Source organism: Lissotriton helveticus, chromosome 9 (genome assembly GCF_964261635.1).
Source record: "Lissotriton helveticus chromosome 9, aLisHel1.1, whole genome shotgun sequence".
Lineage (NCBI taxonomy): Eukaryota > Metazoa > Chordata > Amphibia > Caudata > Salamandridae > Lissotriton > Lissotriton helveticus.
The window spans coordinates 948,012,198-948,029,026 of record NC_136070.1 but is presented as its reverse complement, the minus strand read 5'-3'; the positions used below and the strand labels follow the sequence as shown (position 1 = coordinate 948,029,026).

The 16,829-nt window shown below is 44.8% G+C and overlaps 1 protein-coding gene across 1 annotated transcript in view; it reads right to left on the bottom strand.

Annotated features, from left to right (window-relative positions):
* Nucleotides 1–450: 450 nt before the first annotated feature.
* Nucleotides 451–16,829, bottom strand: part of USP4 (ubiquitin specific peptidase 4) — a 742,179-nt gene continuing 725,800 nt past the window's right edge. Inside the window, exon 22 of the mRNA XM_078661202.1 lies at nucleotides 451–1,482. Within this exon, the coding sequence (XP_078517328.1) occupies nucleotides 1,321–1,482 (162 nt within the window). The 3' untranslated portion in view covers nucleotides 451–1,320. The remainder of the gene's footprint in view (nucleotides 1,483–16,829) is intronic.

Below are 16,829 nucleotides of genomic sequence, written 5' to 3'. Positions count from 1 at the left end.
ATATGTCAATCAGATAATGCCATTTGCGTCAAAAAACAATACATGATTTTAAATAATCAGTGAGATTTTTTTCAGCTGCAGCAAACAAAATCAAGTTTTTAGGTGGCGACAGGTTTTACAATAACAGCCTTGCAGGCAAACAGCAAGATAACCACCAAATTCCTACATGGACCGCTTGTTGGAAAGTTTACAGTGAAATACTTGTGTCTGATCAAAATGTGCAGCACAGGAGAATTTAGAAATGGGATCTTGATATATGCACCAATTTTTCTATTGTTGCTTTTCATGTGCCTCCTTTATTTAGAATTCTTGCCACCAGTTCATGTACTGGAGGTGTATTTATTGGGGGTAGAGTAATTGGCCTTGAAGATCCTCCCATATTTTCTTGGCCTCGTGTATAAACAAAGAAATACATTAAATGTGTTCTGGCGAACATACGGCACTGTTCTATTGTGTTGAGGTAAACTTTTAATATTAAATCTTCTTGCTTTCTGCGATTACACTTAAGATATAGGCTTCTGCAAACCAAAATAAATTATTGAAGAAACTAACAAATCCACAAGCATTGATTTTTCTTTTAGAACGACTACACAGCACATTACTGTTCATTCAGGCTTCATGAATGTACCGAATGATTGACAGTGATCCCTCAGGATGTCCTCACTAGGTGTTGAGACTTCAAAGCCCTCACCGGGCGCACTTATGTTCCATGGTTGCTAGTGTTTTATTGCTGAAATGTAAGTTTGAGATTGGAGAATGGTTTAATCATTAGTGACAAGATATGATAATGAGTGCCAGATGGGGAGTGCTTTACTAGACCCCTCCTCCTCCTCCTTCGAACCCAGTGAAGCCAAACGGCCACTATATGATCAGCTTGTGCAAACCTTTTTCCACTTCCATCTTTGGCAGAGGTGTAAATATTTGTGTAGGTGCTAACATACAGTGATGTGTTTCTGATGGGGAGCTCCAGCATGTAGAAAAATCCTAAGTAGGCTGCAACTTACCCCTCACACCTTAACTTTTCAACAGGAGGCCTTTTTACTTACATAAAGGCTTTCAGTTAACTTATTTGGCATCTTAAATTGTTTTCTTTAATAAAAAGGGACACATCTTAGTGGATTGATTTTCTTTCTTCGCTTCTGTTTTAATTTCTATTCCATCTTGTGTAAGTAGATCATGAACCAGAGACATTCTTTTATGTTCATCTTGCAGCAGTAAAGACAGAAACATTAGACAGATGTTCCAGTCATCGCTTTGCAGCCTTGCAGTGTGCGACCTTCAGGTACATGGAGCTCAGTGGCTAAACTGAACAAGGCAAGATCAATTGGTGTCCATAGAATCGCACTCTTGTCCAAAATGTACCCGTCTGGAGCAACCTTCGTCATTTTCATCTAAAGCCTTTCCAAGTGATGCAGGGGCTGAAGAGGACTTGGAAACTTCGGTATTCCGTCGCTGGTAAAACAAGACATAGGCTGCTTTCGTCTGAAAAATTGAGAGTAATATTAAAGTGGGCATCTGTATTTTTTAGTGAATTGTTTTTTTTTTTAGATTTTGGGTCATTCACAAATTACCAAGAGCACTGAAAAGACGAAGTACAACCGCTACTTAAATCATCTCACTAGGTAGTTATCTTTCAGTCTAGAAAACTAATATTGAATGTTCACACGACCCCTCTCAGAGTAGTGTGTCATCAAACCTTTTTTCCTCCATACATTAGAAAGAACCAAAGCAGAAAAATAACTTTCCAGCTATTAAAAAAATATATCATATTTTCATCATTCTTTAACAAAGGGTAAATCATCTCTTCTAGAATTTCAGCCCAAGGACAATGAAAACTTTTACACAATCTGTATTTCTCTATCTGTTGGACGCAATGAGTGGTCTGCTGCTTACTTCTTAAGCTTTAAGATATAATGTTTCTATTGATTCTTAAACTGCACTGTGTCAGGTTCGAGACAATTACCTGAAATGATATTATGGACTCTAAAAGCAAACTAAGTAATAAAAGTGACAAGGTGCAGTTATACCATTTAGTAACATCTATTATTTACTGATCTTAGAAACCTTATAAGTGTACCATGAAGCACTATTAAAAAAGCAAATCTTTAATAAACTAGTTATTGTAACTTTACAGGTCTATGCAGTGTATTCATCTATACAGTTAGAACAATAAATCTGAAGGTAAAATTGGACAAGTTACTTACCTTCGGTAACACCGTATCTGGTAGACACTATGTAGCAGCAGATTCCTTCCATTAGAATAATTCCCAGGCGTCAAACTGGATCCAGAGATTTTTTGTGAGCAGTAACACTGTGAACCAGTAGATGGTGGTGTTGTTTGGCTCCCCATGACGTCTTCCACGTCAGAAGTGACGTGCGCATTGCCTACACAGGCGTCACACCAGTGCGCTGACGTCCGTTTCTTTTGCGACTTTCCACGCCAGAAGTGTGGAGCCACAAAGAACACTGACCACTGGTGCGTTAACTAGGGCCCATAAAAGAGGAAACCAGCCTTAACTCTGAAATCCTTCCGAAGAGCGGGGATGAAAGGTAGGTCTATAAGAAGTCTGTGGCTTGATAGTCTCTCCCAGTTGAGGAGTTACTGAAGATAAGTAACTTGTTCATATGATAGAGGTTTCTAGCCACAGATTCCTTACCTTTGTATAGACACAAGCAATACTTCCCCAGAGGTGGGTGTGCGGAATGGATTATACAAGAAAGTCCTGTAGGACCAAACGGGCAAAGTGACCATAACACCGGAAGAGACTGTCTAGGCAGCGGTGCTTCGTAAATGTGTGCAATGAAGCCCACGTTGCTATCGGACAGATATCCAGGACAGGAACTCTGCGAGCTAACGCATTGGTCGCAGTCTTGGCTCTGGTAGAATGAGCTTGCAAACCACCAGGAGGTTGACTTTTGCCAATGCGTGGCAGATCTTGATGCAGAGCACTATCCATCATTAGATGGTCCATTTCTGCATCGCTCTCCCAGTCTTAGCTCCTACGTAGCCCAGAAAGTTTTGATTGCCCACTATGAACTCTTTTGTGCGGTCAAGGTTAAACAACAATGCTTTTCTTGGGTCCATCTGATGGAGTCTCTCCTCCTCTTTAGAGGTTTAAGGCTAAGCGTGGAAGGTAGACAAAGTGATGGATTAGCCAACATTAAAGAGGGCTACCACCTTTGGTAAGAAGGATGCTTTAGTTCCAAGGACCATTTTGTTTGGATAGATGGTAAGATATGCAGGATGTATGAATAGTGCCTGTAGCTCACTGACCCACCGGGCAGATGTTATTGCCACCAAGAAGGCCGCTTTTATTGTGAGGAGCCTGAGTGGACAGCTATGTAAAGGCTCGAAAGGAGCACACATTAGAAATGTGAGGACACAATTAAGGTCCCACTGTGGCATAATGAAGTGTGCAGGTGGGAACCTGTGTTGGAGATCTTTCCAAAACATATGTACAATAGGAGACTTGAAAAGAGATGGCTGATCTGGCTACTTCAGAAACGCGAAGATGGCAGAAAGACAGCCTTTCAATGTGCCAAAAGCAGAACCATGGTAGGTTGCTGTAAGAATGAACAACAGAACCTGGGAAAGGGTGCAGCAAAAGAGTCCACTTGTCTGTCTGTACACCATGCCATGGACTTGCTGCAACGGCAGGTGTACACCGTTTTGGTGGAGGGATGCCTGGCTGCCAAGATAATATTACAGACTTGGAGTGGAAGGTCGAAAGATGTCAACTGTCGCCGCTCATTCTCCATGCATGAAGACTGAGTGTTTTCAGGGTCAGGTGCAGAACCCTGTTCTGCAACTGTGACAGAAGAACCCCTCCGAAGAGGCAGCCTGATGAGAGGACTGATGCTCCTGCTCAACAGCTCGGGATACTAGGCTGCTCAATCCGGAGCTACAAGAAAAAACTTAGGCTCTGTAGTTTCTGATCTTTTTGAGAACTCTGGCCAGGAGTGGAATAGGTGGAAAGGCGTACAGGAGGCCTGACTTACACCTGGGTTCCACTAGAGACCAAAAGCATCTGAGTGAGAGCCGCAATGGAAACTCCAGAGCACAAAACTGCTGACATTGCGCATTCTCTAAGTAGGCGAACAGATCTAACCAAGACTTTCTCCATTTTCAGAAGAGACCTTGCGCTGCCTCCGGATGGAGAGGCCATTCATGATCCACTAGGAATCAATGGTTGAGTTTGTCTGCCCTGCCATTCAGAGAACCAGCCAGGTGTTGAACCACCAGGGATATGCCCTGTCTAGAGGTTTAGTTCCTCCTAACAAAGGGTCCACGACCCCAACCCGCCCTGCTTGTTGCAATACCACATGGCAGGGGTGTTGTCCGAGAATACTCAAACCACCTTCAACTGATCGAATGAAGAAAGGGCTTCAATTCCAACCGGATCACACAGGGCTCCAACAGATCGATGTGGAATCTGGATTCCGTTGGAGACCAGTGTACTCTAAGCTCTACCGCTCCCAGATAGCCACCCCAATCCAGAAGTGACACATCTGTCACTAGTCGGCTCTGGTTGGGGAAGTGAGAGGGGTCTGTCACTGTCCCAACTGCGGTTAGCTGGCCACACTGTAGCGCTTTTGCAGGTCCCTCCGACCATGTCGGAGAGACTCCACTGATGCTGCACCCACTGGAACTTCAGGTCCCACTGCAAAGCCCTTAGATGCCAACAGTCATGTGTAACAAGTATGTAGAAGGCCATGAGGCCCAACAGCCTCAGTCTCACCGAAATCCAGGATAGAACTCAAAACAAGGGAATCATAGCTTGAATATCCTAGACTGGGTAGCTGGGCATGTAAAGACACGGTTGGAAGCCCCTTCCCCGACCATGGAAGGCAGACGGAGGTTGGCTAGGGGCCATGGAAAGGCCCAAGGACCTGGCTGTTGCTCTGCTATCCTTAAAGTGCTCTAGCATAAAGTCTTCCTTCTCTTCAAACAACCGAGTGCCATCAAAGGGCATGTCCATGAGCAAAGCTTGGACATCCCCCCCAAGAAGCCGGTGTTACTTAGCCAGCTTTGGTATCTAAGGGCCACCAACAAAAATCGCTCTGACCAGAGAATTGGTTGTGTTCAGGCCACATCATACTGTGAACTTGGTGGCATCCCTCCCATCAGCAATTGCTTGAGAGCGTATGGCTCAGGCCTCTTCCGAGCCCATGGGCAGCACTTGCAGATGGCATGGGAGTATCAGCCCAAGAGGCCCACTGTGTTTACTGACCACAGTGCCAGAAAGGCAGAAGAAAACATCCTCTTCCCAAAGGTATTCAGACTTTTGGATTTCCTATCCAGTAAAGGACTAGGGAATGCACCAGGTTTTACTTTGGAGGGGTAGGCCTGGACCACCAAGTTCTCCAGGGTGGGGGTTTGGGTGAGGAAACTGAGGCCCCCTGGGGAGGGTGGCAGGCAATTGTCCTATGCACAGGAGCCGCTGTGCAGGGCTTGGACCAGACCCCAAGTAGGATGTCAGTAAGAGCTTCACTGAAAGGGTGCAACTGTTCGGTGGGGGAAACTCCCAGCTGAAGCACCTTCGTCAAGACGTTTCTCTTGACAGCCACTGAGGGTAGTGTAAGGTCTAGGACCTCAGCCACCCTTCACACCACCACTGCGAATGAGGCACCGTCTCCATAACCACTGTAGGGAGAGGTACCAGGCCAGTGTCTAGGGAGGTGTCCAGTCCACTGGCATCCGCCAGATCTTCATACCAGTTGTGCTCTGGATCTTCTAACTGGTATCCATAAGGGTCTGCAGACCCCTCTGTAGGAAGCTGGCTCTGTGTATACTATACCAAAGTAAGATATAGTGTGCACAGAGACCAGGGAGTCCCCAGAGGTATAGCAGAGGCTTAATTAGGTAAGTACTGACAGCTCCCTTTATGGCAGTGTGGAAAGCAGTTAGGCTTGTTCAGAGGGTTCGTTAAGCATTTATTGCATTCATTCACTCAAGGCTGATGGCACACGTTCAGACTGAATCCAGGCTAATTAGGTAAGTATAACAAAGATATACTTATGTTTTATTTTCTAGAACCAAGCAGGTCTTGGCACAGGTAGGTAAAATATACTTTCAATCATAGAACATTTTAAGAAGTGCAATTGGGAATTGATTTGCAATTGTTACAGGTTTGTACTGGTTCAAAAAGCAGTTTAAATTATATAGTAATTACTTTTGGAATACTTTTGGATTACTTTTCAATTACATTGACTACTCAGGTGGTATGCCTAGATACCACGCCGGGGATCTCACAATACAAGGTAAGTAAGACTTTTAAGGTTTGCAGTTTAGTTTTTCTCCATACAAAACAGTAGTTCAACACTTCGAACATTTTTGGAACAAAAACTCGTAACAGTGGTTCCTACGGGAGAAAAATGGTTATTGGTAATTGGCATTTACCCCCTCTTCTTGGACGGCTCATGGGGCATTGACTCCTGATTTTTTCAGCTCATTTCTCAGAAATACTGTCAGGGCTTATACTAGACATACTTTCATACCACATAGGTATTGTATTTTATTTCACTTGTATATACACGTGGCACATATTGATAGCAACTAAAGTGAGTGACAGAGGGATCTAACTCCGTCCTGACGAAGAGGCAGGCAAGGCCTCGAAACATGTTGACATCACCAGGAGAACTAGCACATTAAAAGCTTTGTTTTCTCCGCCACACCTTTTTGGTAATACCAGCCTATGACCAATAAAAAAAATTTGAATTCAGAAGGCCAGGTATTTTTTAATCTCCCATTTCATTCACCCCTGACCCTACCTTCACTCACTCAAATACACCTCACATAGCACTTACAAATTAAAAGTGCTCCAGCGTAGTCGCCAGTCGTAGTACACCCCGCCCCGCAGCGGGGCGGGAAGACCCCGATGATGAAGCATGACACCAAGGGCCCTTTTGGTGTGTGAGGGGTATTTTAACAAATACTGTGTATGCCTTCCTTTCCCTGGCTCACAGATAACCTCCTAGCGGTGGATCTTTTTGTTTACTAATACCATTGCTTGGAGGAGGGTGCATCCACCTTAGTGCTCTTTAGCACTACCTCTTCACTCCCTCTTTTTGATTTTTGATTATTAAACAGAGATGCGTGCCATGTCAACTCTTCACTTTTCTCTGGTCCAAAACACGCAGTCTGCAATGGCAATGTATGGGTATTAAGGTACAGGGCACTTAAGGGTGGCACAATATGTGCTGCAGCCCTTCCCTGGTCACAATGCCCTTGGTACACATGGTACCTTTTACAAGGGGCTTAACTACAGCCAGAGATGTGCCAATTGGCAGTACAAAGGTACAGTTTTGGGAAAGAACACAGGCCCTGGGAACTGACTGGCAGGGACCCAGGAGACACCAAGTCAAAGTGCATCACCCGTCAAGCAAAAAGTGGGGGTAACCATGCAAAAAGGGGCACTTTCCTACATCCTCCCAAACTTCAGCCAATCCAGGCCTCCCGTAAAAATAAGGCAATGCCTCTGATATGGGGCATCTGCCTCCGTCTGTGTCAGATGACAAATCCATGTCCTGCATGGATTTAATCCTCCTCCTGGCATCTGATCTCCCCATACCACGAGTTCACATATACTGCCCAGAGGCATTTTGGATCATGCCCCTGTGACCATCACCTTTGGTAGGCAACCCACGGGCCATCGCCTGATGTGGAGACAATGCCTGGTTTCTGTAGCAACAGGAATTCTGGGTTTTCCTCGTCCAGGAGCTGGGCCAATACTTTGACCTGAACTAGGGCACCGTGGCTTCCCAGGATACTTTGTGGATGGCTGCTAAGGCTGTTATGTAAGGCTTGGCAAGACCTTACCTGAAGGGGCGGGTGGAGCCCAGCGCCAACAGATAACTGATGTAGAGTCGAACATCCTTGAGTTGGAACATAAAGGTTATGCCAGTATTGATGAATTTGAGCTGCACCAGCTGGCCTTGAAGAGAAGAATGCTTCAGCAACTGGCTCTCGAGAAGGCCCGCCAATGTTGGATGGACTTGACACAAAGCATTGCAGAGTGAGGGGAGAAGCCAGCAAGCTCCTCTATTGGCTAGTGATGTGGGAGTCGGCCTTCCAGATAAGTCCCTATATCGAGACTGGAGTGGGGGTAGTGGCGGAAACGGCCTGCTGAGGTAGCAGCTGTATTTGCAACCCATTACAGAGACCAATATGCCCCCAGAGAATGGCCCCCAAGATGTCCTGCTAATCTTCTGGTTTTAGACTTCTTGATGCCCGTATTATCAGAGAGTGATAGGGTGGACCTGGATCGCCCCCTAGCAACGGAGGAAATGGCTCTGACCCCTTCGGGAAAAGAACTTCATGGAAGACCCCAGGCCTTTCTGGGTTTCCCATGGAGTATTATCGGCACTTCCAGGCCCATCTGACTGCCCACATTTTGGGCCTTTATCAAGAGGCTGAGAGTAAAACACATTTGCATCCCGATCTCAACCTGGAGACCTTTGTAGTTTTGCCTAAACCGGGCCATCCTCTGAATCGGTGTGCTTCTTATCACCAGATTTCACTCGCCAATTCGGAGGTGTAACTTTTTGCTACACTTCGGTCTAATTGATTGCTTGTGGTCCTCCTACACCTGGTCCACACAGATCAATGAGGTTCATGCCCCCATCGAAGGACTAAACATTGCCTCCGCAGGGTGCACATTGCGCACTCTTCTTGCTGGGGGACCCAACAGCTTTCCTTCTACTTGATTTTGAGAAGGCATTTGATTCGGTTAACTGAGCCTTTTTGGAGGTGGTGATGGTTAAAGTGGGCCTCGGTTTCGACCTTTCGTTCAGATGCTGATTTCCAACCGCAGTATATAAAGAAAAACAATGGTTCATTTGGACATCAATCCCAATAAAAAAGGCAATATGTCTTCAGTTATAAAAGACATAACAATTGCCCAAGGCAAAGAAGAAACAGGCAGATAATCAATACTGTAGAGCAATCTAATCATTGTGGGTGTTTTATCAAAAATCCAGTACTCACACTTAAGTGAAGAGGGGTGAAGTGATAGGTGATAGATGAGTGGGAGAGACGTACATCACACATAAAAAGACATAGGGCTTCTTCAAATAATTTTTTTACAGTATACTGGGAGCCGATATAGGTCTACTGTCAATGGTCCGTACAGATTTCATCATTTTCTTTCTAAAAATGGCTGGTACCAAAAACTATTTTCCATTTGAAAGTAAATACTACTGTCAATGCAAAGGTACATCCTGGGAGCGTTCTTTGCACTATGGAAAAGACACATATATGACATGTTTTTATATGGTCTGGCAATGTAAAGGAACGGACACATTTTTTGTGAATGGCTGAACAGCTGCCAACCTGACCTAAAATTGACTCACCATCAAAGCAACACCCACACTGACTATCTGGATGTCACAGTAATAATTTCCAGAGAACCAACTATACACCACCCTGTTCTACAAACAAACGTAGAGGAACACATAGTGCCCTGAAGGATGGCCTACCCTCTGGTCAATTCTTGCTCATTGGCCGCAATTACAAACTCAAGTAAGATTTTTTTCAGAGAAGCTGATACTCCAGCTAATAAACTCATGGAGAGAGGATACACCAGAATGCTTAAACGCTCACTTAAATGTGCCTGGTATCCACACAGGGAACTACTGTTACAACCCAAAGACCAAACACCTTTGAATAAAATCACCTGTGTCATTACCTGTTGTCACATCAGCAACAAACTTACTAAGAGAATTAAACAACACAGGAGCGTTTTATCCATGACAACCCTATGGTTAGAGCGACTTCTGTTTTCATTCAAATGAGGACGTAACATCAGAGCCCATCTTGCTAGGACACACAAACCTAAACGTATTAATAATATACCCTCCACCAGTACAGGGTCAATACAAATGTAAAAGCTGCACAGATGTAATCTGACCACAAACACGAAAATCTTCCACCATGGGAATATTCATCAATATCTTAAGTTGTTTTTAAACTGCACCTCAAATATCATCTAATGTATTTGTTGTCCTTGTGATTTGAGCTATAATCAGACAACAACCCAAAAAGTGAACGCGAGGATCTCCCAACACAAGAGCATAATGCGTTGTTAAGTCACCACGCACCACTGGTGGAATACAGACACACAGAGATTACTTCTCGTGGCAAGTGATCGACATCATTAAACCTCAACCCAGACGTGCCTACAATCAACAATGGATTTACAAATGCCAGTCGGTATCTAATGGCCTGAATAGACAAGACGAATGGATCATCATCTTATAGTCTCATTGATGAACCTTTCCCCCCTTTGAGGGTTTGCATTGTCAAATACCGAAACATAGTTTTTCTATGTATAATTTTTCTGTGCTTTCGTTCTTCCATGCCTGCAGCCCCACCACTTATCATTTGTGCTTCAATTTTAACATAATTTGGTTTGGGTCTTCCGCTATTATTTTTTATTATGGCTGTTAAATTATATGTTTAGGTGTCTCCACTGTGTATCACACATCAACCAATCTCATTTACATGTCATGTTGAATTTTGGAACAACATTTTTCAATATATGTTTGTCATTCCATATTTACCAATCTTTTATATTGCTTAATTTGGTTTTGGTCTATAAATGGTCAATTCCTCAACATCATTAAGATGGCTTAATCCTTTGTGGCTCATTTCTTCCTATGAGGCACTCTCACGTGCCAGTGGTCACTTCTGAACCGCACTGACACGTTTGTAATGCATCCCAGACTCGATCATGCTCCCGATTGAGGTTCGCTTATGTGCCAGCCATTACTATTGAACAGCATTGGCACAATGATTATGGCTCCCCTGCACTAGCTCTTATCGCCTAGATTGCTGAGTCAGCGTTGCAGCCTCTTGTTCTTGCGACAACCAGCCACCGTGTCCATCCAATCAGATGCGCAGCTTCGCATACGTACACTGATTGTTTTAGAATCTTTTTATTAGGCCCACCTCCCGGCTGCCTGCATCTTGCCAGGACTTCCATCCAATGTTATCAATCCTCGACTGACACGCAACTTGTTGGCCCGCTTGCTAGGCCAGTAGCCCACAAGTCCACCCCTTTTAAGGTTAGTCTTTTCTCTTTTGCACCAAACTCTTGTTTGGGGTCCTGGGCTTTTTTATTTACTTAGGATCCTCTTTTCCATCACAGGAACGGCTCAGACGGCCCTCACCGATATGGGCCCACAAGCTGAATCACGCCGACCTGCTCACCATTTGCTGGCCTGCTCGCTATGCCATTTGGCCATGAGCCATCATATATGGTTAGTCTCTCCTCCTTTAGACTTGCATCTTGTCAAGGGTCCCAGGTCATTTTAATTACTTAGGCTCCCCTTTCTCCTTTACAGAAAGAGCGGATATAGTCTCTAAAGGTACGGGCTTCCCTGCTTACAGAGCGCTTTACTAATCTGGGACTCTGGAACTCCTAGGCTCAATCATCCGGCACGAGTCTCCAATGCACTAGGCTTCCCTTGCTACGCAGCGCTGACTGAATAATAGGAGAGTCCTTCACCTATTGGCGAGTCTTACGCACACCTTCCCTTGCGCTTACAGGATGCTTAACTGTACCAATTCTCCATTTATTCAGGGTTACTTTGGATGCCCCAACTCACTTTTCTTATTCTCCAGAAAAGAGCATCCCACCTGGAATGACCCCTGTTATCCTTGTCACCCCAGGCAAGTGAACTATTTCCTTACTGTCAGATTTACCTCTCTCAAGCCTGTATATGCTTTTCCTTGTTTATTATACAAATGTTTTAATTACAGATATCGAGTGCTCAAGCCCCATCCTGATGATGATCTCACATTGCCAAAGGTCGAAACACCATCAATAACAGACCTGTATGGACTCCTAATATACTGAAAAAAATTAAATTTGAAGGAGTCATGTCTTTTTGTGTGTGAAGCAAATCTTTCTCACTTGTCTGTCGCCTATCACTGCACATCTCGTCACTTATGTGTAAAAACTGGATCTTTGTTAAAACGCCAAAAAAAGCATAATAATGATAAAAGTATGCAATTAATGATTACATTGCAATACAGTATTGATTGCCTGCCCATTTCTTCTTTGCCTTGGGCAATTGTTATGTTCTTTAATAGCTGAAGACATATTGCCTTTTTATTACATTGATGCCCGAGTGAACCATTGTTTTTCTTGAAACATAGCAGTACCCCAGGTTCTCTAAAGCTTTAGGGGTCACCCTTGTTCCTAATAAGGGAATTCCAACCCCAGAGCTCAGGTTTGTGTCAATGGTATGGGTAATATACGATTGGTGGAGGGTCTGAGGGGAAAATATTTAAAGACCAGAAGACACTATACCCCTATCAACTATCTATTATTATTAAAAAACACATGAGGACATTTTAAGACCTACACATGAGAAATTGCTTGCCTATACCCTAACTGTCGGATGTGCATGTTTAGACATTCTCTCATGCTACAGAGATGAACTGTCCTTACAATAGTAGAATACATCCATCTGACACCCCTTTAGGGCACGGATTATATATTTTACTCCTCAGACGTAGCTGCGCATTTGCATCCAATGAGTGTTTCTTTCTTTACCTCTTTTTCTGTCCTCACGTGGACTTGTGTTAGCTCATAATGGACCCACATTTAGGCTTGAATCTGGTCCGTTTCTTCTAATCCTGTCCTATTTGCGCATGCGCTTTTACATAATGAGTGTGTAAGTAGTTCACAATTTCAATTTCCATTTCCTACTGCCCTCTCGCGGGAGCATGAGCGATTTTAGAACGTACTCCAATGTGGCTTTCTATCAGGTCCGCCACTTGTTTATCGAGATGGATCTATGCAGGCATCCTATCTGCGCATGCGTGGTTTTTAACATCAAGTCCACATGCGGTTTCTATACAGGTCCGCTACTCCTGTTAGAATACGTACTATCCCACGCACGCGCATTGAGACAATGAGTCCAGCCGTGGCTTCCTATTAGGTCCGCCATAGCGCTACTGCAAAGATGAAAGCGTAAAGACCAACAACGCAGCTGTTTACTATTAGGTCCGCTACCTATCTTTTACCGCGTCCGAATGCTGGATTCTGATTGGCAACTGCTCCACTTAAAAAATGCCTTCCTGTTCCGGTCAGGTACCTCCCACTCGGCTCAGGTTTAGTCAAGGGGTACCGACGGACAGGTGAGGCATTGCGCATGGCTTCGAGATGCTTTTAGAACTTTATCTATACATACAGATGTATTGAGACAATTCTGTGAGCCGCTGCGGGTATTTTATACCTTACCCTCTTTTGGCACATGGGATTTTGTAATTATTAGTCGGGATTTCATAATTGTCAGTCTGAATTTTTACTTTGGAGCTTATAAATCTGTGTCATAGTACCCTGGTGGGCTTTTTGAGTGACGCTGTTTCTGTGCTCAGAATTTCAAGCTAAGGCTTTATAGCGGTTATGCTGGTGGGAATTTGATGGGAATAGACCTAACCAGGCATCCATTATCTTTATCCACAATTTAGAGCGGGCCTCCATCCCTGAGCAGTGGCCAGGTGAGGCGAGGCTTTCTCCGTAAAGTTTTTGGGTGAGTAAATACAACTTGACAAAAGAAAATACTGTACCGCAATAATGAACAAATCATTAGCGATGGAACATGTGGCGCAAAGGAAATTTTTTTCTATGCCTATGATTTACCCTTTGTTATGTGTTTTTTGTGTGTATCCATTTAGGAAAGGATCCCTGATCTTGAACATACATCCTCCCTGTGGGAGATTCTGCATATGGTAGGATGTATGGTATCTTAAATTCCAAACATTTATTCACAGTGTGTATTTTGCTTTTGCAGTAGTGTAATTTTGGTCCTGATGAATGCCAGGTAGGTTACCATATCCTACGAGGGCAGAAACATGTTGACCGTTTATAACTCTTAAATTGACAGTTATTATTTCAAACTGTCTCAACACTCTGTTTTTAATGTTGACACCATGATATTTCCCTAATAGAAATTCCCTTTTATCATGGTAGCCAATGTTATAATGCACTCCTGATTTCTTTCACATTTTATTTTCAACACTGCATTTTTTATCCCACACCATAGAACATACATATTCTTTGGTATGATCCATCACTGGTGGTTTCTTTGGTTTGGAGCAACACACCATACCAATATGTGTGTGGCTCCTTAACTGGACCATCTCTTCAGTAATCCCAGATGATGATGCTCTGCCATTGGGTGGGCTGATGGGATTCATTTCTTTTCTTTTGTGAACACACCTTGGGTACACATTGAGCTTACTGTACTTTTTCGCATATGTTGAATGATAGACCAGTGACACTTTGTGTCAATGGTACCCTATCTGCCCCCTTCGCGATAGTCTGGTGCACCCATCAGGGTTGCCCACTGTCACCACTTCTTTTCGCTCTGGCGATCGAGCCCCTGGCAGGCACGAGTACGATGTGACACTCAGGTTTGAGGATTCCATTGGAGGGTGGAGACTGAGGATAACATTACGCTGTATGATAAAGACATGCATTTACTCATCTCCCAACCGTCTCCTACAATTCACCATGTGTTATAGATCCTCACCCTACATGGGGATGCCTCAGGGCTCAACATTAACTAGCCTAAATCAGTCCTGATCCCCTCGACAGGGCCATCAATTGACACAGAGTGGCAGGTGCAACTCATGGTACCCCGCATGAGTTTCTGGCACCTGGTGATGCATGTGGCTCTGGACACGGGTCTCAGCTGTAGTCTTACCATACGGCCTCTACTGTCCCATTTTATGATGAATCTTAACCGGTGGGTGAAGCTACCTCCTAATGTTCTGGATCAGATAGCCCTATTCAAGCTGGCTACCCTTCTGAGTCTGCTGTATACTATTCAAAACTTACTTCTACTACTGAAGCAATTCTGGTGGTGCAATTTGCAGGCCAGAAACCAAGCTTTTATATGGCCCATGTTGCCCTCCTCATATTGCTTATGGGAAATGCACTCAGTTCACTTGGGATGGGGGCTTGGGGATGGCCAATGTGCGACTCTACTACTGTGCAGCTCAGCTGCTGGTGGTGGTCAAGGACTGGCTGAGTGGGGGCTAATGGGGGCTGTTTAGGGCCTGGATAAGATCAGAGGGAAGCGGTATGGTAATCACATCTACTCACATCTCCCTGAACTCCCAAGGCTGGTTTTCTCGACCTGGTAGTTGGCAATGCAGGGGACTGGATGGGACAGGCAAGCCAAGCTAGAGACTCCACTGTGAGCGGGCAGATGGCTCAGCCATGCCTCCTCCTTGTCTGGGTTCGGCGTTTGGGACAACATAAGGGTTTCCACGGTAGGAGATGTCTGGCAGGGGTCACATCTCAAGTCCTATCAGATGATGCAGGAGTAGTTTGGTCTGCACAGGTCTCAATTCTTTAAGTACCTTCAGCTGCACCACACCTTGGAGCAGCAGCGATACTCCCTTTGAATGTCCCTGAATACAGCCCCTTGGAATTTCAGATCCTTATGGGACCCATTATGGAAAAGGGGATTTTGCGGATTTATAAATTTATGGCGGTCGAGAGATTGACTGAGAACTTCACCGCGCTAACGGGAGCATTAGTGATGCACCTATGACAAAGTGCATGTGTTTGTGAATAACTTTTAAAACATTTTTAAAACTTGATATTTGGAAATTTTAATTGTCTGACATTACCCCTGTATCACTGTGACTGTCGCGCCACTCCCCGTTCCACCGCAGCGATCTTGTGCTGTTTGCGTGGAGGGAGGAAACCGCTCGTGTTGCCTGATCGTTTCTCGTGAGGCAGCCATTTTGATAGGTCGCCGGTCTAGTCTCCCCGCACCTCCCTGAGTACAAAAGGGTTGATCACTAAGGCAGTCGAGAGATTGACTGAGAACTTCACCGCGCTAACGGGAGCATTAGTGATGCACCTATGACAAAGTGCATGTGTTTGTGAATAACTTTTAAAACATTTTTAAAACTTGATATTTGGAAATTTTAATTGTCTGACATTACCCCTGTATCACTGTGACTGTCGCGCCACTCCCCGTTCCACCGCAGCGATCTTGTGCTGTTTGCGTGGAGGGAGGAAAGCGCTCGTGTTGCCTGATCGTTTCTCGTGAGGCAGCCATTTTGATAGGTCGCTGGTCTAGTCTCCCCACACCTCCTAACCCTTATAGGTAGCTACCCCCAGCGCAGCGGTGACGCGCAGCGGGAGCGCCTTTGACGCGCCGAAGAGGCGCCAAAGAGAAGCCAGTCTGCGCCAGTCCGCGTTCAGACGCTTCGGGCTTCGTGGTCAGGAAGTATGGTAGGACGGCGCTTTGTATATAGTGCTCCTACGCTGCATGCCTTGCGACCCACTAGTATTCATTCTTGTTCTATTATTGCTCCTCCTTATCCCACCAATTTACGCTGCAAAGGCTGTAACTGGGGTCTTTCTCCGCCCAGTATAGCTGAGCAACAGTCCCCGCACACCTTGAAGCTGCTCCTCCTCAACTGCCGCTCTCTCCCAAAGCATCATACTGAGTTGGCGCTTTTGATTCAGGAGTATAATCCAGAGGCCCTCTTTCTAACAGAGACATGGCTCCAGTCCCAAAATAATCCCACAGTAGTGTGGGCCATTCCTCAAGGCTATACCATCAAGTATCATAATCGTCAGTCAGGTAGGGGTGGAGGACTAGCTATTATTTATAAGGATATTTACAGCTGTCGCATCACCCCCTCCACCTCATCATCATGTGAAAGTCTATATTTCTCAATATATCTGTCTCCGACTATTACCTTTTCTGGGATCTTGGCATATCGACCACCAGGCGCTTCTGGTGATTTCATTGCCAACATAACAGACCTAGCCGCCAACTCTGTACTTACT